Consider the following 23,568-nt stretch of genomic DNA (forward strand, 5'->3'; position numbering starts at 1 on the left):
TTTAATAAAAGACTCATTAGTTACATCTGTTTTCAACATCTATATATGGTGTAACTAATAGGGTATATCTGTCAAACTGGGACTCCTTAAGAGTTATACTGATTGAAGAAATGGTCAAGTGTATTTTCTCATTTTGACATCAAGATAACCCTTTAAGCCAAGATTTTCAAAAGTGACTAGTGATTTGGGGTACATCTAAAAGGCCCTTTAAAGGAAGGGTTCACAGCACTTTCTAAAATTCAGACCGCATCATGGTGTGTCAGCTTGGGCACCCAGAATCAATAGTCACTTTTGAAAATCAGAGCTTTACTGTTTAGAACATTAAATATGGTGTGCGCATGAATGTATGTACACATGCACATAAATGTAGGCATTTGCTAGGGTTTAATAAGGAACATCATGGATCCCACTTATTAAAGACTAACATGTCCACTCCTTCCCATCCCAACAGTGTCATGAAGGTTTGACAACAAAATAATAAATAAATACTTAGCAATGAAACTCACCCTTGTGCAAAGGATCAGCACACTATTTAGACATCAGTCATTAGAGTAAATTTTAAGTAGGAATGAAGTGGTGCATAGGCCTTCACCTGTATCTCACTCAATAATTAATTGAATCTCACAACACTCCTGTGAGGTGAAGTATCATCGACACATTTAAAGATGGGGAAAAGTGAGTCATTTTGGATTTGTCTGCACTAGCAATTTTTCTAAAACTTCCCACAGTTGCACTATTGCTGGTTCGACTCTGTTGGTGGTATCAATAGTGAGAATGCTAGTATAGACAGACAGCCCTGGTGATTGACAGCATTTGAACCACTGTGCCATTTAGACTTGCTCTGAGTACAGTGAGATAACACAGTGACTAACATGCGGTGGCCTGTCTATGCTTTGCTTTCACACCATTGCTACCAAATGTAGTAGTGCAAAGATGGGAAATCTTACGAAAATTGTTAGTGTAGACACAGCCAGAGAAATTAAGTGACTTGTTCAAGGTCAAACAGGAAGCTAGTGGTATTCTGACTCTCAGACTTGTCCCTTCATCACAAGGCCATACTGTCTATGAAGACCCAAACTCATCTGTTGTCAGGGGAATGGGGGGAACACATTTAGGGAAATTAGTGAGCTGTTTAAACAGATGAACTCTTTGATTCCCCGTACAGAACTGATTGCTTATCTCTTCGTACTGCAATTTTTAGAAGCTGAGAGTTGGTCTAGTCATATTTGTATCTATTATAGGGGGAATGAGTAAGGACCCTTACATTTAGTATGCTTAACACTTTCTCTGATAAAGGACCTTGTGACCTTTTCTTTGAGAAGCCACTATTTGCAGTAGACCTTTGATGTTCCACAGGGGGAATGCCCTCAGGCTACAGAAGTGTCTTTTTTTTTTTCCATGAAATTATATCTCAGCAAAAGCTGAATGGAAACTGTTAATAATTGTCATAGCCTCTCTCTCACTTTTGTTCCTCAGGAACAGTTACAGTTGTATTTAATAGAATTCATTTTTATTTTTTCCTTTAAAATAACATAGAAACTTACATAGAAACTGCCACCCCATTTTATTTAGGTTGCAAAGGCAAGCACTTGAAAGTTAGGAAATGCCAGATTTACAGTCCCTTGTTCACATGCATTATGACAGTCTTTAATTACATGATCAAATATTATATTTTCCACATAACTTCTGCCTTACTCAGAGCACAGAATAGATGCATACAGGAGCAGAATCAAGATTACATGGGGAACCATAAATCTGCTGGTGCCTGAAAGATGCTTGGAGAGGTCAAGTACTATAAGTACCTATTTTCTCAAAAAATGTGAAATCATTGTGAATGTATCATTCTAAATACTATTATATATCCAATAAGGATATAAAATAATATCATCATCTTTAAAAAATTGCATGTTTTCAGGTATAGACTTGTTTGTGCTTTTGGGACCAAAGATCATAGAGGTCTGTCAAAAATTCCACTGTGTGAGAGTTCTATAGGCAATCTTCCAATTAAGAGAAGTTGCCTAACATTGTGAATTCACGTTCCAGAGGAACGTGGATGCATACATATATGTCCATACTTGTATTTATGCTGTTCGCGGGCTTTCTCCTTTACTTTTTTAGTAGGACAAGAATAATTTAGATCTGGTGGTTTCACAATCTTTTGTGCATTAGCTGGCAGTGACATTTTATATATATTAGGTATATGAAGCACCTAATAAACATCATGTTCCTGTCATATCCACTGCATCTGCTTTATCAAACTTAGTCAATAAATTAGTTATCAAAAAATTATCTAAAAGTTTTAATCAATGCTACCTATTACTCCAGTGTTTGACTTATTTTTCTGTTTTGTTTTGTGTTTCTGTTCAGCCCATATCGGGATCTCTCTTAATCTATCCATTCTAACTTTGCCAATGTCACTTTAATGAATGGGTCTCAATAGCCTTACCCTATATACCATATAAAGTTAAGTTGTTATGCACTGGCTCTTACAGCTGGTGAAAGACTGAGGAATGGTTATAACTTGCAGAGCACTCATTCTATCTAGACAAGATCTCCCAGCCCTACCACCACGTTTATTCGTTTGTCCCTTAGCAGCCACCTACAATATAGCCCTAAATTTTCAGAATGACTAGTGATTTTGGGTGCCTCATTTGAGTCGCCTTGAACAGACCTGCTTTTCTCAGCATCAGGTCTCTTTAAGGTGTTTACATTTGGGTACCCAAAATCCCTAGTCATTTTTGAAAATGCGGGCTATAGTGGCTGTCTGGTTTTTCTGATATGCGCTGCCCATTTCCAGCTGTAACTGGGACACATTCAAACAACAAATGATGACTAAGGCTAAGATTTAGTTATGAGTATTTTTAGTAAAAGTCATGGACAGGTCATGGGCAATAAACAAAATATCACGGCCCGTGACCTGTCCATGACTTTTACTACAAATACCGATTACTAAATTTCTGCTCCTGGGCCACGCTGCTCTGGGGGGCCCCTGCTCCAGCGGTGGTGGCTGTCTGGCCCTGGTGGCCCACTGTTCCGTGGCCCCCAGGGACTGCTCTCGTGATGGCCTCCAGGGCTACTCCCGGGGCGCTGCTATTTGGGTGGTCCCTGTGGCCGCCCCTGGGACCAATGCTCCATCCGCCCCTGGGACTGCTGCTGTACAGGCACTCCTTGGGGCTGCTCCCGGGACCAATGCTCAGGGGCTCCCCGAGGCTGCTGCTCCGGCCACCCCCAGGACCGCTGCTGCTTGGGTGGTCCTGGGCAGCTGGTCCCAGGGACCACCCAGACTGGGGCCGCCACCAGGACCGCTGTTAGGCCACACCCCGGGGCCAGTCACACCTGCTGCTGGTGGAGCAGCCCCAAGGCCAGTCGCACCGGCTGCTATGGCTGACCCTGTGGCCAGCTCCTTGGGTGCCCCGCGGCCAGCTGCACTGGCCGCTGCAGCTGCGGAAGTCACGGAGGTCGTGGAAAGTCACAGAATCCGTAACTTCCACGACCTCAGTGACAGAATCACAGCCTGAATGATGACTTATATTTTCACTCGTATCATTGCTGAGATTATGAGGAAACCAGGCAAAAAAACCCGAAAGAGAATATAAAGACTCAGACCAAATTCCAATCATTGTTAAAGATGTTCCCAATTCTCCAATGCCTTGTACTTTGAGTACTCACAAACAATGTCATTTTACTCTCACTTCACATAGGTATAAATGACTAAACTATGCGCAAGGGAAAGAAGAAAGTCAGGCCTGAATAAAAAGATTCCTAGCAGGCTGAAGAAATTCTCCTCTTACTCTCTAGAATTATTAAAGAAATTCCAAAGAGACTTACTGTGTTGGGCTTCATACTGGGCTCCATGGTGCTGTAACTGCTGGCTACGCCTGTAGCAGCCCTCTCCTGCTTTCAGAGCCTGCTTAAACAGCTTCTCTGCCTCCACAATAGTCGTTGCTTCCTCTTCAGCCAAGAGAATATAAGCAGTGGCACACCTGTCAATGAGATCAATGACAAAAAGCAATAATTCATGAGACGGCGAAGTCAATCCGTAGCTATCAAACACAAATGCATGCGGACTGGCAAGTATATATCAAATATACAAGAAATTCTGTTTTGTTCAGGCTCCTTTTTGACAAATCTTTGTACAGTAACTATATTCGTGGCCAGATTCTACATTCTTACTTATGCAGAAGAATATTTTACTACTGGAGTAGTCCCAACAAAACTAATGAAGTTGCTCGTGAAGTAAAAGTACTGCTTTATGTAAATAAGGGTGGTCAGATCTGGTCCTAACATCATCATCATCAACTCACATGAGATCGTTAGTTCTAAGTATTATTATTGTCAGCATATTATATGGGACATCTTTGATCTTTTTAAAATTAAATGTTTTTGCTGTATGAAAAGAAACAAAGAACTGAACCAATTACAATAAAATAAGGAAAAATACAATATAAAGCCATGTTCACCCAATCGTATGATAATATTTTACATTTGTTCACTGTTTTATGTAAGTAGGAAAATCAGAGAAAAATAACCAAAGAGAAAACAAGGGATCAAACACTAGGAGTATAGTGAAAGATGAACTGCAGAGCATAGTGTGTCAGTCAGATGCAAGACATGCCCAACACAGGCAGAAAAGAGCCATTATGCAAAATAAAATCAATCTCCAGCTCTGGTTCATAGATGGGTGGAAAATAATAGGTTCTCTTGTACATGAGGTTCCTTTGAATAGACCAGGCTTAGGCCTGTATTTTACTACTCATGCAAACTTTTCTAAGCTTTGTCCTGATGCACAAGAAAATTCCTGTCCAGTCAGTTTACCTTAACCTGGAATGTAAACCTACTTCTGGCAGATACCTGAGTGGAGTCATTCTCTTTTTATACACTTTTATAGAACTTGTCTAGCTTGTCATGCCAAGAAAGCCTCATTGAAATGAACTTATTGTGGGATCATAGAAATCCATGATTTTTCATTAAAAAGAATTAATGGTGGACTCATGGACAATAAAAATCCCACAGACTTGCATGTTTTTTACATGATATCAAATAAAATAAATAAATAAATATTAGCTCTTTTGCTCTTGCCTCCATCCCCAACTAGGGTTGCCAACTTTCTAGTCGCACAAAACCGAACACCCTATTCCCTCCCCTTCCCTGAGGACCCGCCCCTGCCCTTCCCCTTCCTGAGGCCATGCCTCCCGCTCACTACATTCCCCCTCCCTCAGTGGCTCGTTCTCCATCACCCTCACTCACTTTCACTGGGCTGGGGCAGGGGGTTGGGGTGAGGGCTCTAACTGGGGGTGCAGGCTCCAGGGTGAGGCCAGAAATGAGGAATTTGGAATATGGGAGGGGGCTGCGGGTTGAGGAAGGGGATTGGGGTGTGGGACGGGATGAGGGCTCTGGGCTGGGGTGCTGGCTCTGGGGTGCGGCCATGGATGAGGGGTTTGGGGTGCAGGAGGGGCCTCCAGGCTGGGAGGTGAGTCCAAGGGATTTGGAGTCGGTGGGAGGGAGCTCTGAGCTGGGGAAGAGAGTTGGGGTGCAGGGGAGGTGCGGGCTCTGGGCTGGGGCGCAGGAGGGGCCTCCAGCCTGGGCGGTGGGTCCCAGATGTGGGATTTGGAGTGTGGGAGAGAGCTCTGAGCTGGGGAAGAGGGTTGGGGTCAGGGCCGGCTCCAGGCTTTTGGCCGCCCCAAGCAGCCAAACAAACAAACAAACAAACAAAAAAAGCCGGAATCTGCGGCGGCAATTCCGCGGGAGGTCTTTCAATCTGAGCGGGAGTGAGGGACTGTCAGCCAAATTGCCGCACGTGCCACCCCTCTCCGGAGTTGCCGCCCCAAGCACCTGCTTTGCAAGCTGGTGCCTGGAGCCGGCCCTGGTTGGGGTTCAGAGGAGGTGCGGGCTCTGGGCTGGGGCCGGGGATGAGGGGTTTGGGGTGCAGGAAGGTGCTCCGGGTTTGGGTAGCCAGGGCTCAGGGCTGGGGCAGGGGGTTCGGGGTTGGGGCGTGGGATTACCTCAGGTGGCTCCCTGCCTGTCCTAGTACTGCGCTGCGCATGCCCCAGAAGCAGCCAGCAGCAGGTCCGGCTCCTAAGCGCAGGGGCCAGGAGGCTCCACACGCTATTCTTGCCCGCAGGCACCACCACCCCAGCTCCCCAGTGTGGAGCCGGTGCCAGGGGGAAGGGAGGTGAGTGCGCGGAGCTCCATTGCCCCTCCACCTAGGAGCCAGACCTGCTGCCTGCTTCCGGGGCGCAGCACGGTGCCAGCCAGGACAGGTAGGGATGAGCCTGACTTAGCTCCGCAGCACTATCAACCGGACTTTTAACAGCCTGGTCGGCTGTGCTGACCGGAGCCACCAGGGTCCCTTTTCTACTGGGTGTTCCAGTCGAAAACTGAACACCTGGTTACCCTATCCCCAACTCCAATAGGGAACTATCTGGTGTCACCTCTCCTCTGCCAAATACACTCATCATTCATCATGAGGCAACATGTTTAATACTTCAACATGCTCAGTGACATCTCATTGGCTTTTGCATTGGGCCTATGACTGCTGCATCAGCACGTGCCAAAGGGGCTATGCTATGCCACACAAACAGATAAGGAGGAAATGATCAGATATCAGGAAATCCATTATGGGTTCCTGGAACTTATCCCCTGCAGCTTTTCCCCAGCACCTATACTATAAAGGTCCACTTTTATAAATGCAGAGCTATTACAACATACAGCTTTAGCTTTCCTCACAGTGTCTTGGTCTTTCTGCAACAGGCCTGTAATTAAGAATAAAAATCTTTTTGGCAAAAATCAGTGCCCTAATCTATTATCCAGTGGATTTTTAAATGACAGGAAATAATCCTAATGTTACTGTCACTTACTCGTTCAACTCCAAGGCTTCGTGTGCTGCAGAAATTCTGGCTTGCGGGTTTCTCTCTCTCCAGGCTTTTTGCATTACTATTCATTAAAACAAAGCAAAACGGTGGCATGTCAGTCACTGCAGCATTAACAGGGAGAATTGACTGCACAACAACAACTCGATTAATTGCTTTCAGTCTGACTCACTGCTGAGCATTTCACAAACCAGGAGGTTCAGCCAGTCACTCAAAAGACACATAATCAATTTCAGTTGCTCTCCTCAATCCCTATGGTTAATCTTTCATTTAATTAAACCTTTGTTCACAGCTAAATCTGGACTAGGGCTAGATCATGCATAGAGCTGCACTGTTGCACTAAAGGGGAGGGAGAAAGCATAGGGACCCTCTTCCTCCCAGGACGGGTGCAACAAGGGGAGTTTCAGGGGGGCCCAGCCTTCCCCCCCGCCCTGACCAGAACTGTAAATTAGGCCCAGCAAGCAATCCCTCATGACAGAGGGGTGGACGGGTCAAATTTGAATGCCACCCCATGCACCTGCTTGGCCATTTCTCTCTCTCTTGCACACACATCCCCCTTGGCAGTCCTTCCAGTGCCGAGGGGCACTGGGAGCCCCCAGTCCACAGGAGGGTGGGAAGATTGGATCTGGGCTTTTGGTGCTTCCTGGGGAAATGGAGATGCAGAAGGAGGATGGATTCTGGGAGTCCCAGAACTGCCTGGCCCCTGATGGAGACGGTGCTCTTCAGCCTGACTCCTCTCAGGGACTGAGCATGAGGTGGAGAGACCATGGGACAGGGGCTCAGGATTTGTAAGTCATTGTTTTGCATTGCAAAGTACATTATCTAATGCATTATTCAATAAATATTTAACACAATTAGAATCTCTTGAATCAAAGCAGGTTATCATTTCCAGTTTCCATTGCTCCCTACAGCTTCCAGTTTCAGTGGGCCAGTAAAACGTAGGGCTGAGTTCTACTTCACTTACATGGGTGTAGCTCCTGTGTAAACGAGGGCTGAATTTGACCCAGAGTATATAAATCGGCATTGCACCAGATGGTATAACAACTTGTTTTACCTTTGTATATGTCAGAAACCATTGGTGGAAGTAGGAGGGAAACTTGAGTCTTTGTAAACGTGAATGGCTTTAGTGACAGGCAGTACAAAATATAGTGAAGTGTCTCTCAAGCAATAAATGGCACATAAGTAAATGATTATTTGTTTGAAATCTACACATTAATAATCTGACTCCACAAATTCCCAATTTTTTACCCAGAGGAGCATCACTGAAATATGATCAAGCCCTTGCCTTTGCTAGTCTGTTTGAAGAAAGTTGATCCCTGAGACAAATTTCTGCTAACCCCAGTCTAAAACTACCATTAAACACTCAGAAAAAGCTCATTTTCTTACTGGCATCTGCAGGCCGTAAATGATCTGTGTCACATGTAAAAAACGTTTGATGATCCTGCGCTGAAAGATTCATATCATAGTAGGTCAAAGGTTCTCTTCCTGTCACCCACGTATATCTGTAAAGGCACCAACAAAGTCAGACATTTTGGTTAGATAAGAAGACACACATACAGCAAATCTATAACAAAAGGGAATCCTAGAAATGAGAGATGGACATGACCTATTAGTTTATCCAGTCCACCTCCCTACCAATGTATAATTGTTCTCTACAGTGCATTTTCTTGCCTTTGAAGGAGCTACAGTAGTTACACATAGGCTAATCAGTACCTTGAAAAATACACGTATTCAAAAGTTAAGCCCCATAGAAGCTAACTACAAACCACTCAATTACTTTGTTACAATCAATTTGAACGGAACTGCCACTGTATTGTTAACAAATACCAGACCCTTTTAAAACATTTAGATTTGTAGGTATTCTAACAATATAAGAAACTGCAGAATTACTGGGCTCTTGAAAATGGAGCTAAATTCCTTCCCATTCAAAAACATTTATCAAGTAGAGAACACAGGTTGAAAACTTGAGGCATAGCTGAATGCTGTCCAAAAGGTATTTTGCTTGGTATTTAGAATGTTCTCTGTGCGCTTCTCAGGGCTATGCTACTGCACAACAGACTCCTGTGACACTTACCGGTTATACTCAGCTCCTCTGAATAGGTTTAATGGATTTCGCCACACTTTGCATTCTGTCACAAGGAGAAACAGAAATATACATTAATGAAACTGCCTAAAATTACAACCTTAATATTAGCAAAAAGAAGAACAGGAGTACTTGTGGCACCTTAGAGACTAACAAATTTATTAGAGCATAAGCTTTCGTGGACTACAGCCCACTTCTTCGGATGCATATAGAATGGAACATATATTGAGGAGATATATATACACACATACAGAGAGCATAAACAGGTGGGAGTTGTCTTACCAACTCTGAGAGGCCAATTAATTAAGAGAGAAAAAACTTTTGAAGTGATAATCAAGATAGCCCAGTACAGACAGTTTGATAAGAAGTGTGAGCATACTTACAAGGGGAGATAGAATCAATGTTTGTAATGGCTCAGCCATTCCCAGTCCTTATTCAAACCGGAGTTGATTGTGTCTAGTTTGCATATCCATTCTAGCTCAGCAGTCTCTCGTTGGAGTCTGTTTTTGAAGTTTTTCTGTTGTAATATAGCCACCCGCAGGTCTGTCACTGAATGACCAGACAGGTTAAAGTGTTCTCCCACTGGTTTTTGAGTATTTTGATTCCTGATGTCAGATTTGTGTCCATTAATTCTTTTGCGTAGAGACTGTCCGGTTTGGCCAATGTACATGGCAGAGGGGCATTGCTGGCACATGATGGCATATATCACATTGGTAGATGTGCAGGTGAACGAGCCCCTGATGGTATGGCTGATGTAGGGTGACCAGATGTCCCGATTTTATAGGGACAGTCCCGATTTTTGGGTCTTTTTCTTATATAGGCTCCAATTACCCCCCACCCCATGTCCCGATTTTTCACATTTGCTATCTGGTCACCCTAGGCTGATGTGATTAGGTCCTATGATGATGTCACTTGAATAGATATGTGGACAGAGTTGGCATCGGGGTTTGTTACAAGGATAGGTTCCTGGGTTAGTGGTTTTGTTCAGTGATGTGTGGTTGCTGGTGAGTATTTGCTTTAGGTTGGGGGGTTGTCTGTAAGCGAGGACAGGTCTGTCTGGACCCATGGAAAAGAAGCCCTTGAGGAATTTCACCATGATTTCAATAATTTCCATCCCACCATCAACCTCAGCCTAGATCAATCCACACAAGCGGTCCATTTCCTGGACACTACTGTGCTTACAGATCTTGGGAGACAGACCTGTCCTCGCTTACAGACAACCCCCCAACCTAAAGCAAATACTCACCAGCAACCACACATCACTGAACAAAACCACTAACCCAGGAACCTATCCTTGTAACAAACCCCGATGCCAACTCTGTCCACATATCTATTCAAGTGACATCATCATAGGACCTAATCACATCAGCCATACCATCTGGGGCTCGTTCACCTGCACATCTACCAATGTGATATATGCCATCATGTGCCAGCAATGCCCCTCTGCCATGTACATTGGCCAAACCGGACAGTCTCTACGCAAAAGAATTAATGGACACAAATCTGACATCAGGAATCAAAATACTCAAAAACCAGTGGGAGAACACTTTAACCTGTCTGGTCATTCAGTGACAGACCTGCGGGTGGCTATATTACAACAGAAAAACTTCAAAAACAGACTCCAACGAGAGACTGCTGAGCTAGAATGGATATGCAAACTAGACACAATCAACTCCGGTTTGAATAAGGACTGGGAATGGCTGAGCCATTACAAACATTGATTCTATCTCCCCTTGTAAGTATGCTCACACTTCTTATCAAACTGTCTGTACTGGGCTATCTTGATTATCACTTCAAAAGTTTTTTCTCTCTTAATTAATTGGCCTCTCAGAGTTGGTAAGACAACTCCCACCTGTTTATGCTCTCTGTATGTGTGTATATATATCTCCTCAATATATGTTCCATTCTATATGCATCCGAAGAAGTGGGCTGTAGTCCACGAAAGCTTATGCTCTAATAAATTTGTTAGTCTCTAAGGTGCCACAAGTACTCCTGTTCTTCTTTTTGCGGATACAGACTAACACGGCTGCTACTCTGAAACCTTAATATTGACATTCATCAGAAACATCAATTATCCTCTAACAAGTTGTGGTGGTCTGCTTTTATTTCCCATACAACCAAATAGCAAATTAAAGGCATGAAGATACAGGTAAATGGACCTTCTCACTCTATCCCTTTCAAACAATGATTTCCTTATAATTTAGGGTTAACAAATTAAATCATTCAAGAAAACAACCCCTAACAAAGTTCCAAATGGAAGATTAAAATGATTGTTTTGATTACTGCCAGGTTTCACATTTACCATAATGAGGGGCAGCGGGGGAGGATCATATCTGGGATTATTGTGTTGAAAAATCCTGTAATTAATCATGTCCCTATGGACTTGTTATTTCTAGAGGCAAACTTCATTGTCTAGTTACTGTTATAAATCAGTGAGAATCTCAGCTACAATTGGCTGCTTTAATTCCTCCTCAGCATTTGAAATGAAAAAACCTGTGGCACCAGCTGCTGACCTTGCTTGAGTTATAACCATCCCACGATTGACAAGGGATGCTAAGATTGATTGGCAGAGGAAAGTTCACGGCAAAGGCTTGGGAACACTAAAAGAGTTTCATATGTTTTGCTCCTCTTATACAAAAATAAAATAAGATTACAAGTTCCCCACGTACATATCCAAATCCATCTCACAGGCAGGGAGACTCAAGAAAATCCCCAACAACAATACCATTTAGAACAGAGCTTACAAGATTAATAGCATTAATTCCTACAGCTTTCCAAATACAAAAGCCTGATTCTGGTTTCACTTGCACAAGTTCTATACCAGTGGAACTCTGCTGATTTCAACAGAATCATTCCTGATTTACACCAATGAAAGTGAGACCAGAATCAGACCCAATATTTGCAACCAAAAGATTCAGAGATGCACTGTGTGGTAGCACATAATTTTGCTGCAGACCGTTTATTGTAATATACATCACACAAGTCACTGCAAGAACTTGTCATGCCTTGTTTTGCCAGCAATATTGCACCACTGACATTTTATCAGGCTACTTTTCATCACAACCAAATGTCAACCTGAAAATTTTCTACTATGAAATGTCAATGGCACCATGTTATCTCACCAGGACCTCACTGCAGCAAAAGTCTACACTGTGATAATAAATTGACAAGATATCTAATCTATGCATCTTATAATATATAGGCCTGATCCTGAAACATAATAAATACCCTAGTCTGCCACAATGAGAAATAGAGAGACAAGGTAGGTGAGGTAATATCTTTTTACTGGACCAACTTCTGTTGGTGAGAGAAACAAAACAAAAGTTGGTCCAATAAAAGATATTACCTCACCCAGTTTGTCTCTCTAATATCCTGGGAGCGACATGGCTGCAACAATACTGCATACAACAATGAGAAATAGAAATACAGAATGGGAGTCAAGCAGTGCTCTTTTTCATATTCTCCATTGCTATGTCCAGGCCTGATTGAGAAGTGGTGTTGGAATGACAGGGAGAGAAAGCATCTTGCATAAATTTGCAGTGATTCCTTTGGCAGTCTGAAAAATAGAGTTGCAGATATCAACAGCTCTCAGGGTCAGCCCCTAAATTAGATAACATATGTGTAAGACATAGTGATGTGGCAAACGGCAGGAGTTTGCAGGGAGCAAAAACACTGGTGGAGAAAAACATGGTTGCAGGAGAGCACTTTTTACTTTCTTCCTGTTTCATTATCAATGAGTTGTTAGCCACAAGTAGTCTTGTTTCAGGCAGGTATGGTACTTAGGTTCATTACATTGTTGCCGAAGAGGCAGTAGGCAGTATTGAAGTTGAGATCATTGACAGAAAGTCAATCAGGGGAAGTGCATTGTTATTTCTATAAGAATGTTGGATCTCTCTGGACCACTGGCTGGGATTAATTTAATTATTGTTCCTCTATATTTCTAGTGGGTGTTCTAATACTCATAAAATATAGTTCACATTTAATGAAATATTTCTGTATAAAAACAGACAGGTGTAACTTAGAGCAGCCTTGAACAGATCCCTTAACCCCTAGGTTCCTCCATACTGGCCTTTGGTGTGCCCTGGCATTGGAGGGTAAAAGGGCACCATAAAGGTGTTACATGACTACATTTGCCATTACACTCTCATCCCTCTGGGTTCTGTGCTGAGCAGAGTTTAGCCAAATCAGAGGACTGGGCCCTCCTAGGCAGCAAGAGGGAATGGCTGGCATGGAGTTCTTATTTGGTCTCCCGGATGAAGTCCCTCCAAATGTAACACCTCCCTTCCTCAGGATAGGAGTAGGTTCTCCACAGCCCTGCTGAGCTGTTTTGTCTCCAGCTGTGGTTCCGCACTGCAGAAGCATCTGAACTCGAATTTGGCCCTTGGTGATGGAGTGGAGGATTTCTACTATATTTTAGGTACTTAATGTCCAAAGCAGTCTCTTCATTAGATTACATCACTTCTAAGGAAAGTACGATTTGGGGCCTAAGCAGGCTCACAATGTCTCTTTAGAAAAAAAAGAAAGGGATAGGAAAAGCAATGGCAGTTGTTAAAAAGGAAAGATTTTATTGCAATAAAATTCTCACCTCCATATTACATTCTGATAGCAAAACTTTGCAACTTACTGCAATAAAGACAACACTATAAGAAGATAAATGCTTCCCTGTTCATGTCTAAATCACTACAGCAGCCAGCTAAGGTTAGAAGACTATATGCCTGCAACAACAGAGGTGTTTGAACAGTTTCCAACCATCCTCTAGTATAGCTGGAGAGGGTGGTTGTTTGCCAAGCCTGTCTCTGGTGATTAATACAAAATATGATTTTTCAAACCATAGTACTTATTAAGGTAAAATCAGACATCTCAGTCCCTAAAGAATAATTAAATGGTCCAGTTACTCTGATTGCAATAAATAGGAAAGAGGGCAGTTTACACTGGCTTGATGACTGTGATGTCATTGTTTTTGCTTGATTGCTTAACTTTAAAGTTATTGGACTAAATCCTTAGGTGCATAAGAAGTCAGAACACCTGGTTGGGGTGGTGCAAATGGAGAAAAAAAGGTGTTTTACTGCCTTTCCAGTCTCCCCTATCCTGGGAGCAGCTGGGCACTAGTTTGGCTGGTTATATAAAATGCTCCCTTTGTTGTTTCTATCTTTGCATCAGCTCTTAACAGAGTCTGAATAGAGCAGCTGTAGTCCTAGTATTCTGATGACAAGGATATTTGCTACACTCCAATAAACAAATGCCAGCATAAGAAAACAGAGGGGAATCAAACATAGAACAGACATCTTCAGTCATTTAGATTTTGAAATTAGAGGGAATATCCCTATTTTGATTTATAGTAGTCTGGAAAGCATATTTCTTACTTCATATTATAGGATATTGTTAGATCACAGTAGTGTCCCAATTACTGAATAACTAGATAGGTCTTATTGAAGAGTATTCTGTCTTTTCAGGCACTCGTTCTACAGGGAAGTTCAGAGTACTGATTTCTTTTGGAAGATACAAACACCATGTAGTTGTTCCAGAGGGATTATATGATGGCATTATTAAGGAATTCACAGGATCTGACGTACAGTAATAGAAATATAGGATAGAAGGGATCTTGAGAGGTCATCAAGTCCAGACCCCTAAGATGAGGCAGAAGCAAATAAACTAGAGCATCCCTGACAGGTATTTGTCCAACCTGTTCTTAATAAACCTCCAATGATGGGGATTTCACAACATCTCTTGAAAGCTCATTCCAGGGCTTACCTGCCCTTATAGTTAGAAAGTTTTTCCTAATATCTGACCGAAATCTTGCTGAGATTATGCCTACTTTCAGTGGACATGGAGAACAATTGCTCACCGTCCTCTTGATAACAGCCCTTAACATATTTGAAGCCTGTTATTAGGTCCCCCCAGTCTTCTTTTCCCAAGACTAGATATCCCCAGTTTTTTTAACCTTTCCTCATAGGTCAGATTTTTTAAACTTTTTTTTTATAATTTTTGTTTCTCTCCTCTGGACTTTCTCCAATTTATCCATGTCCTTCCTAAAGTGCAGCTCCCAGGCTCATAGATGTTATCAAATTCCTGAAAGAGGACTTAAAGGTGGAAGTGGTTTTGATGGAATACTCTATCTTACATAATTATCTGACCCCATCACCACACTATCTGAGCACCTCACGGTCTTGCATGTATTTATCTTCACGATATCCCCTGTGAGGCAGGGCAGGGCCATCGTCCCCATTCAGCAGATAGGGGGCACAGAGAGACCAAGTGATTGTCACACAGCACTTCTATGACAGAGCATATAAATTGAAATGCAAGAGCTCTTTCAACTAGTTCCTTACAGCAGAAAATCTTGGCAAGAGGTTTGAGAGTGTCTGTTATAAAATTTGGAGTACATTTTGGACTTGCTGAAATGTGGTTAAAAGCATTGACACATACAGGCATGTGCTGCACTTTCCCATGCTCTCTGTCAATACAGTCCAACCTTGGTCCACAGTACAACACTGCTGCTGTGTAAGTCTTTTAACTCTCCTGAGATGGGAACGTCAACTGCTGAATTTTGCTAAGCTATGTGCAGGTTACATAATGTAGAAAATGTCCAGTGGAGACCAAGATTGCTGAGGCTACCAAATGTATTTAACTTGTGAACGCCATTGAATTTCTGATAAACCTAGATGAGCAGGAGTGAAATACACACTACTGATATTTAACACGAAACATGATGGAGATTACTGACATAAATGTAGCAGATCTAAACAAATACCCTTTCTCATTTATTTATTTTTTTCATTTTCACAGACTTTTCCTCGATTCTTTAATTCTGACATAATGAAGAGGAGATAAATTTAATGAAATCTGAACTGATTCTAGAGACACAACCCTAATGAAAGCTAAATGAGTTTCTAATATTAAGTGCATGTCTACACTGCACACTCCTTACAGCAGTGCGTAGAGTACATACATTGCATGCCCCCTAGCATGGGTATAAAGAGCAGTGGAGATGGTGAGACGTGGCTTAGGTGAGTGGAGTACAGAGATGCCAGAAACTTAGCATATGTACCCTACATGGTTCTCCACGTGCCCAAGCAATGCCTCCCCCATCTACACTGCTGCTTTTAGCAGCATAATGTCCTGCTGCTTCCCTGATGCCTGACCCTTTCCCCGCTACAGGGAAAAGCTTCAGCAGCGGGGAAGGACTCTGGCAGTGGGGGCGACAGTGGGGAAAGGCTCCGAGCTGCCGGAGCCTTTCCCCACTGTCGCCCCACTGCTAGAGCCTTTCACTGACACGTAGCTACAAACCACAGTGTGGACTCAGCCTGCTTGTCACTGTGGTATGCGGCTACTTATGTAGTGCCTGTACCTTACACGCCGCCACCAGTGTAGACAAGGCCTAACACATATGTATTGAACAGCAAGATGGGGCCAAAACAATTATATATGTGTGAAGGGATCTGCAGTTTTCTTAACAAAAAGCAGTTACACGTCTTGAAAAGTATCAGAGGGGTAGCCGTGTTAGTCTGGATCTATAAAAAGCAACAAAGAGTTCTGTAGCACCTTAAAGACTAACTATTGGAGCATAAGCTTTCATGGGTGAATACCCACTTAAAAGTCGCACATTTATCTACACAAAAATATTAACTGGGAAACAGAGACATGGATTTTGATGAATCAAGGGAAGCATAGACCATAGTGTCATTTCTGTAAGATCTGATTCCTCAACAGTCTCTAAGAAAGAGAATATATTGGCCTCCCTGATATTCTGTCTATATACCTATACGGCCCCTGTCACCTGAGTATCCAAGCACCCTGGAAGCAATAATGCATTTATCCTCAGAACACCCCCATGAAATAGGCAAGTTCTATTATCCCCATTTTACAGATGAGGAAATGAAGCACAGAGAGATTAAGACCCTGATTTTCAGAAGTGCTGAGTACCCACAACTCCGACTGGAGACAATGGTAGCTGCAGGTGCTGAGCACTTCTGAAAATTAGCCTTTAAGTGATCTGCACACACCAGAAGTCTGTGATAGAGCCAGGAATTGGAGCCCAATCTTCTAAATCCAAGTCCAATACCATAACCACATCACAACCCTCCTTTTCATCACTACATTACAGGGCTTATTTCTTCTGTGCTAATGCAGTCTTCATATGAGTACAGAGCAAATAAATGCCCCTGTGTCCAGAATAATATAAATAAATAAATAACAATTTTTACATCTAGACCTTTCATGTAAGGATCTCAAAGCACTTCAGAAACGACAGGGGTACAGAGAGATAATACAGCTGTTATTAGAGAGACACAACACAGTTAAGGCCAAAATTTTCAGAAATAATCACTGAATTTGAGGACCTCCGTTTTTGGGTGCTGAGACATCATGGATTTGCTTTGCAGCACCCAGCGCTCCCACTGAAGTTAATGGGAGTTGCAGGTGCTTAGCATCTCAGAAAACCAAGCCCGAGGTGTCTCACAGTAGGCATCAAAAAACAGAGGCCTCTTTCAAAAATCTAACTGAATATGACTTGCCCAAAGTCACACAGCAAATCTGTGCCAGAGCCAGGAACAGAACCAGCCTCTAAGCTATTGCAAACCACAGTGAGCCACTTCTTACTAAAATGAAAAACAAACAGTGCTTATGAACTATTCACATTAAGTTAAAAATAATATAACGCAAAAGCAGACGAATATTCTTGAGATCTTTCTGTGATTTTCTTGATAATGGACTCATTAAACCAAGCATTTCTGTAAAAGAAAAAAGAATTGCTTTGCCTTTTGCAACAATAATGTAAAAAGAATGTGTGTCATTTCTAAGAAACTTCGGAAGTATAGGGGAAATGTCTGTCTTTGGTTTATGCTAATACAATCCGAGCAATCAGCATTTAGGAAGACATAATTACCTCTGAGCAATTAGTCAATTTTTCTTATTGGAAAACAAGACAATTTTACAGTTAGCCTTACATGGTCATGGTTGAGGGTAAGATTGTGTTTTACAACGTGTCCTATGTAAGCGTGGCACATAGCTGCACCACTTCTGCAGTACCTCAGGAAGGTACAATTCTGCTCCGTTTTGCCGCTGGTCCACACTAGCAGGAGATTGTTACCCCCTGTTCCATTCACCTGTTCTCCAGCCATCTGCACCCAGTGAACGTGAAATCCTGGCTCTATTGATGTCAATGGGAGTATTGACTTCAATGAGGCCAACATTTCAGGATAGGTATAAAGACCTGGCTTACCCCTCCATGCCTTCAGTGGAGATGTAGGAAAGGGGTGTGTGTGTGTGTGTGTGTGTGTGTGTGTGTGTATTTCTGGGGTACAAGAGATGTCTTACTTCCTCTAGTTCCCACAATTTGATGTGGACACAATTTGACTTTCAGGCATCATCTTCTTAGGCCCTGAGCCTGCAAAGACTTAAGTACATACCTAACTCTACACATGTGAGTAATTCTTTGCAGTATCAGGACCTTAATCACTAATATTTCATTCACTAATAATCACAGATATTTCATTCTCCTTGGATAAATTCCTCCTTAGATAAACAATCAACTCTGCTTTACTCCCTATGAACTGACTTCAAGACATTTGAATTTTAAAAACTCAGGGGTCGGCTTTTCACCATACAAAGTGAACTGCAGTTGTTTTAACATTATTTCACCCAAATTTTAATCCAATTTAAATACCAAACCACACCAAACAAATAAAACAGACGTCGATATATACAGCTGGTTTTCACTCTGCTTTCCTGGGCTCAGGCTTACAGCATTAATAAACAGTAAACGCCATCATTTTTACGAGTGATCTATGACTTAATTTCTGAACACAATGAGGGCAGACCAATTAAAATTTAAAGTGAAGATTTTGAATGAATGTCTAGCAAGAACTATGTTCAGTGTGAGCAAAGGGGATATTTTATCATTCTTCTGCAGTGGAAGCATAGTAAAAAGCCACCAACTTCTTTCAGTTAAACAGGAGAGAAAAAGAATGAAGTTCACAGTTAATTGTTTGCAGCAGACAGGAATTTTCTTACCTGAAACACTCTGTCGGTTTGAATCAGAGTCCCCATTGCTTGTGTTAGAGTTGTTGGGGGAGTTATTGTCCACCCCACCCAGCAGAGGGCGCAAGTGGCTCACAGAGACCTGCTCAATGAATGATGTCCCATACTTGCGAAAATACCACCACTCAAATATCTAGAACAGAAGCAGAAGATATCACATTACCAGTGCATATATTTTGTCTCTCCATGTTCTCCATGGAGTCTAATTCGTATGATTTTTATTAATGCTCTCACATCTATTTAGATTTTACTTTACATTTCTTAGCATTTATTTATCCATTCTTAACATTTCTTATTTATCACTCAGCATTTCTCAGAGGCCATAAAAGGAAAGAGATGAAAATAAGCAGACTCTGGCTTTCCTACTATCTAATCAATACCTCCCTCCCCACACATATTTACAGAACCACTATTGAATCCCCTGCCAATGCAGGATTGGTCCTTGTATTATAATCTCCAGTGGTTTCCATTGGGAGATTATCTCACTGACTAATAGATTTCATCGTCAGGACAATTGTATATTTATATGTGTATATATATACACACACACACCCCTGATATTTTAATAATGAAAATAAAAATTATATTCTGCCGGGAGTGGTGTGTGTGTTGCTGGAAACAATAAAATCAGCTCTGAAAATGAAGACTTTCAGATAAATGTAAAAATTCTTTCTGATTGAAAAAATTATAAACACACACATTAGTAATGAGAGAATCTCAGAGGGTTTTGAGGTAATATTTGAATTAAGCAGCCAAACTTCTGTCTAGTAACAGGGCTGAAAATGATTCAGGTAAAGGGTTCTTGAAAAATTCAGTACTTCCTTGTACTGATTAGGTTGGAAACTGTGCATGAATGGCCTTTTTTCTTTCTTTTATTGTAGTGTTTCCATATTTCTGAGTATAGTCCTTCCCAATACCTGAAACCGCTTACAAAACCCTGTACAAAATATCAGCCCATTATTAATCCTTATTTTTCCCCTATAGTTAGCAAGTGCATTTATTGAAAAACTGCAGGGCTAAGTTCACATATGTAACTCAAGACAATCTGCAGGTTCTGTTCACAGGGGGCTGGCACTAAACCAATCTCTGCAGGGCCACTTGGAGGTTCAGGTTCTACATAGTGGTTCAGATTCAGTCAATACCTTCCCTCCCAAGCCTTTCCCTGCTACCAACTACAGTCCCCTCAACTCAGACCCCACATTATTTCCTACAGATAACCCTTCAGGTCATCATGGTACTGAGTTGCTCCTGCTCCATCCCATCTGTCAGATAAGTAATGCTTCTTCCCCAATCCTCATGTGTCCTCATGGGGAAATGAACAACCACTCCTTTGGTGCAGCAGGAGAATGCTCCCACTCCAGATGACTCTACTGAGCTCTCTCTTGTGCGTGTGTGTGTATGGCATCTGCAGAACAACATTCTACAGATGCAGTTGTAGGTCCCTAAGCCATTTCAAGGCCTCCTCTGTGACATTGTGGATATCATCCAATTCACCTTTGAATCCATATTTAGGATACTGTGTTATGATGTGTTTGATGGTCTGGATGTTCTCACCACCATCGCACAAAGGGGAGTCTGATTTTCCACTTGTGCATCAAGTAGTCGCCTCTTCCATGGTTTGTTCAATGTGGACCAAAGTCTATGTGACAGGTCAAAACAGGGAGGGTGGTTTGTTGGTTCAGTAATAAGGTGCTTGTCTGGAATGACAGATGAGGTCCAGACACTTTGCCATTTCCTGGCCAGATCCAGAGACATGAAGTGGTCACGTATGGTCCACAATGATTTTGGCAATTTCTGGCATTATTGGAGTATATTATCCATAATCTGCCGAATGGGAAGTTCTGGATAGTCTTCAATGCATTTAAGTTCTCATGCTGTGGCTATATTTCGATGGAGCTCTGATGTTTGCTAATACAGAAAGCCATGGTAGAGGTGTTGATTTTAAAGTTCCCATGATGATTCATATGGTCTGATTCAGCTGGATATCCACAAGTTGGGTATGGCAGCTTCTTGTATATGTGGTGCACAGTACTCTGAAACTGAATACACCAGGGCAAAGGCTGATGTTTGTAGGACCAGGGCAGCTTGTTCCTGCTGACTCTTGAGTAATGTTGATGCAAGTCTTTACTTTAGAGGCTACTTTCTTGAGGTGGCCATGAAAGGTCAGTGTGCAGTCAAGAACGACACCAAGATATGTTGGCTTTGTGCCATAATGCACAGTTTCACCAGAAAACTCAACTGTTAGAGTGTTTTGTGCGATTCTACTGTCAAGGTAGAAAACAGAGACAACCAATTTGCTCAGATTTGGTCTTAGCCACCACTTTTGGAAGCACTCCACGATCTTAAGGTCAGATGTAATGGCTCTTTAAAGCTTCAGGCCTGAGTTGCAAGTGCCAAATCATCAGCATATGCAAACTTCTGCATGATTGTTTCAAGGATATCACTCGTGTACACCTTGGAGGAAGTACAGAGCCTTTTTTAGCCCATTATACAAAGTGAGCAGCTTGTTGGTTTAGCCTGCAAGGTATACATGCATCCTTCAGCCACTAAGCATGGTGTACAGCAACCTGAGATTCTGTACATGGGGAATCACTTTGGCCAGTTTCAGTAGCAGACCATCCCTTCCAGACTCTGTCATATGCCTCTGACAGATCAATGAAAGCAGTACTGGTCTTTAGTTTTCATTGGAATCCAGTCTCGATGTTTGTAGTGTGGGCCAGGACTGGTTGCAGCATAATGTGTGTGGCTGAAAATCAGCTTGCTCCTTGGGTAGGCTGGCATCCACAGTGAGCCTGAATCGGTTCAGCACCATACGCTGCATGACCTTGCAGGTGGTGCTCAAAAGGAAGATTGGCCTATAACTAGAAGAGTGATCTTCAGGTTCTCCAGGCTTTATGAGTGCAATGACCTTGACTTCTCTCCATATGGGGGGATTTCACCGGTCTCCAGAATGCTGCATCCTCCATTTCCATGCGAGTGGGCCAAGGTTATATAGGAACTCAGGAGAGATACCATCTTTTCCTGCTGCTTTTCCCAATTTTGTGGCTGCAATGACTGCGTCAATGTCCATTGGGACAATGGAGCGCATTTGGACATCGCCTGCTAAGGCTGATGCTGGACTTATTTGAGATACTGTTTGTCCACTGGTTGTTTTGATGTCCACAAAAGTTTAGCAGCGATGGCGTTGGCTTTCACCTGCAGCCTAGTGGCCTGTGTGGGATTTACAGCCCCCAGGTGTCTCAAGCAGATTTCAGCTGCGTCTGCTTGAGTGTGTGAAGTTTAGACCTTCTACACATTGAAGCCAGCATTTCTGTCTTGCTGCATCCAGTGATTCCAATTTCTGGGTCTCCACACTCATCAGATTTGTGGAGGAGCTCTTGCTGGACTGCTGGACTGCAGAGAGCCAAGGAGTGTTCAATGATCTGTGTTCCCGGGGGATCTTCTTCTTTACACCAGAGATGAGGCGCACAATAAAACAGTCAAAGTCTTTGACATTGGGAAAATGTTGGCGATTGTACTGTCCACAGTCATACTGAAAGTGGCCCAGTCTGCTTTTATGAAGTTCCAGCACGGTGCTGGTTTTGAGTGGAGAACTGGGATTTGGGGTCAGTATTGGTCTGTTCTGGTTGTTCGGGAAGTCATCGAGGATGATCCGCAATGTGCCTGTATCATCTTTAGAGATGAACATCAGATCAGGGCAGTATCCTCTGCACCACCTTGCAGAGTGGAAAGTGACGCATGGTTTCACATCAAAAAGGAGAAGCACATCATTTGCCAGCACCCAGTGTATCAGTTCTTCACCTGCAATATTGTTTGCTGCATAGGCCCATTATGTGTGGTGACTATTACAGTTGTTCACAAATACAGCAGGGTCCTGTGGATTTTGCAGAGTTGGTTGAGGCCACTATGCACCAGATGGTTTATATACACCTCTACCCCGATATAACGCTGTCCTTGGGAACCAAAAAAATCTTACCGCGTTATAGGTGAAACCGCGTTATATCGAACTTGCTTTGATCCGCCGGAGTGCGCAGCCCTGCCTCCCTGGAGCACTGCTTTACCGCGTTACATCCGAATTTGTGTTATATCGGGTCGCGTTATATCGGGGTAGAGGTGTACATGAATGATGATTAGCTTGCCGATGCGCAAGGATATTGTAGCTGTTTCTTTGTGCACTGTAGGAGGTAGAGCCACATATTCATTGATCTCCTGTTTTATGTAAATTGTCACCCCATATTTTGTACGATAATTGCTGGCTATGAATTGATAGCCATTGATTTTGTAGCAACGGGCTTTTTCTTTGTTTGCAACATGTGTCTCCTGGAGGGTGAGGACATTGATGTTGGTTGTCTTCAGCATTTTCTCCAGGTAGTCACACTTGGACAGTGAGAGGCCTTCGACATTCAACTGGCAGATCTTTACCCTAGGTCCAATCTACCTTTTAAATTGGCCCTGTAAAGGTAGGTTTATTTTGTTGCTCTTTGGACCAGGAGGTTGACAGTCGATGTTTGGTAACCAGTTTTATGACGTTAGTCATGGTTTCCCACTTAACAGGGTAGACTGCGTGTAGATCGTCAT

The 23,568-nt window shown here is 42.7% G+C and overlaps 1 protein-coding gene across 12 annotated transcripts in view; it reads right to left on the reverse strand.

Moving 5' to 3' along the window:
• The window catches only part of ST7 (suppression of tumorigenicity 7), a 216,389-nt gene that overhangs the window by 76,994 nt on the left and 115,827 nt on the right, over positions 1-23,568 (reverse strand). For 11 of the 12 annotated variants that reach the window (XM_005285756.4, XM_024108954.3, XM_008172552.3 and 8 more), the window contains 5 exons: positions 18,964-19,123; positions 8,944-8,998; positions 8,256-8,371; positions 6,858-6,933; positions 3,829-3,983 (listed from right to left, as the gene is read on the reverse strand). In XM_005285756.4, coding sequence (XP_005285813.1) covers positions 3,829-3,983; positions 6,858-6,933; positions 8,256-8,371; positions 8,944-8,998; positions 18,964-19,123 — 562 coding nt within the window. The remainder of the gene's footprint in view (positions 1-3,828; positions 3,984-6,857; positions 6,934-8,255; positions 8,372-8,943; positions 8,999-18,963; positions 19,124-23,568) is intronic. The other variant, XM_042843788.2, reaches the window with a different exon arrangement.

The sequence above is a fragment of the Chrysemys picta genome, chromosome 1, assembly GCF_011386835.1.
Source record: "Chrysemys picta bellii isolate R12L10 chromosome 1, ASM1138683v2, whole genome shotgun sequence".
In the NCBI taxonomy this organism is placed as follows: Eukaryota; Metazoa; Chordata; order Testudines; family Emydidae; genus Chrysemys; species Chrysemys picta.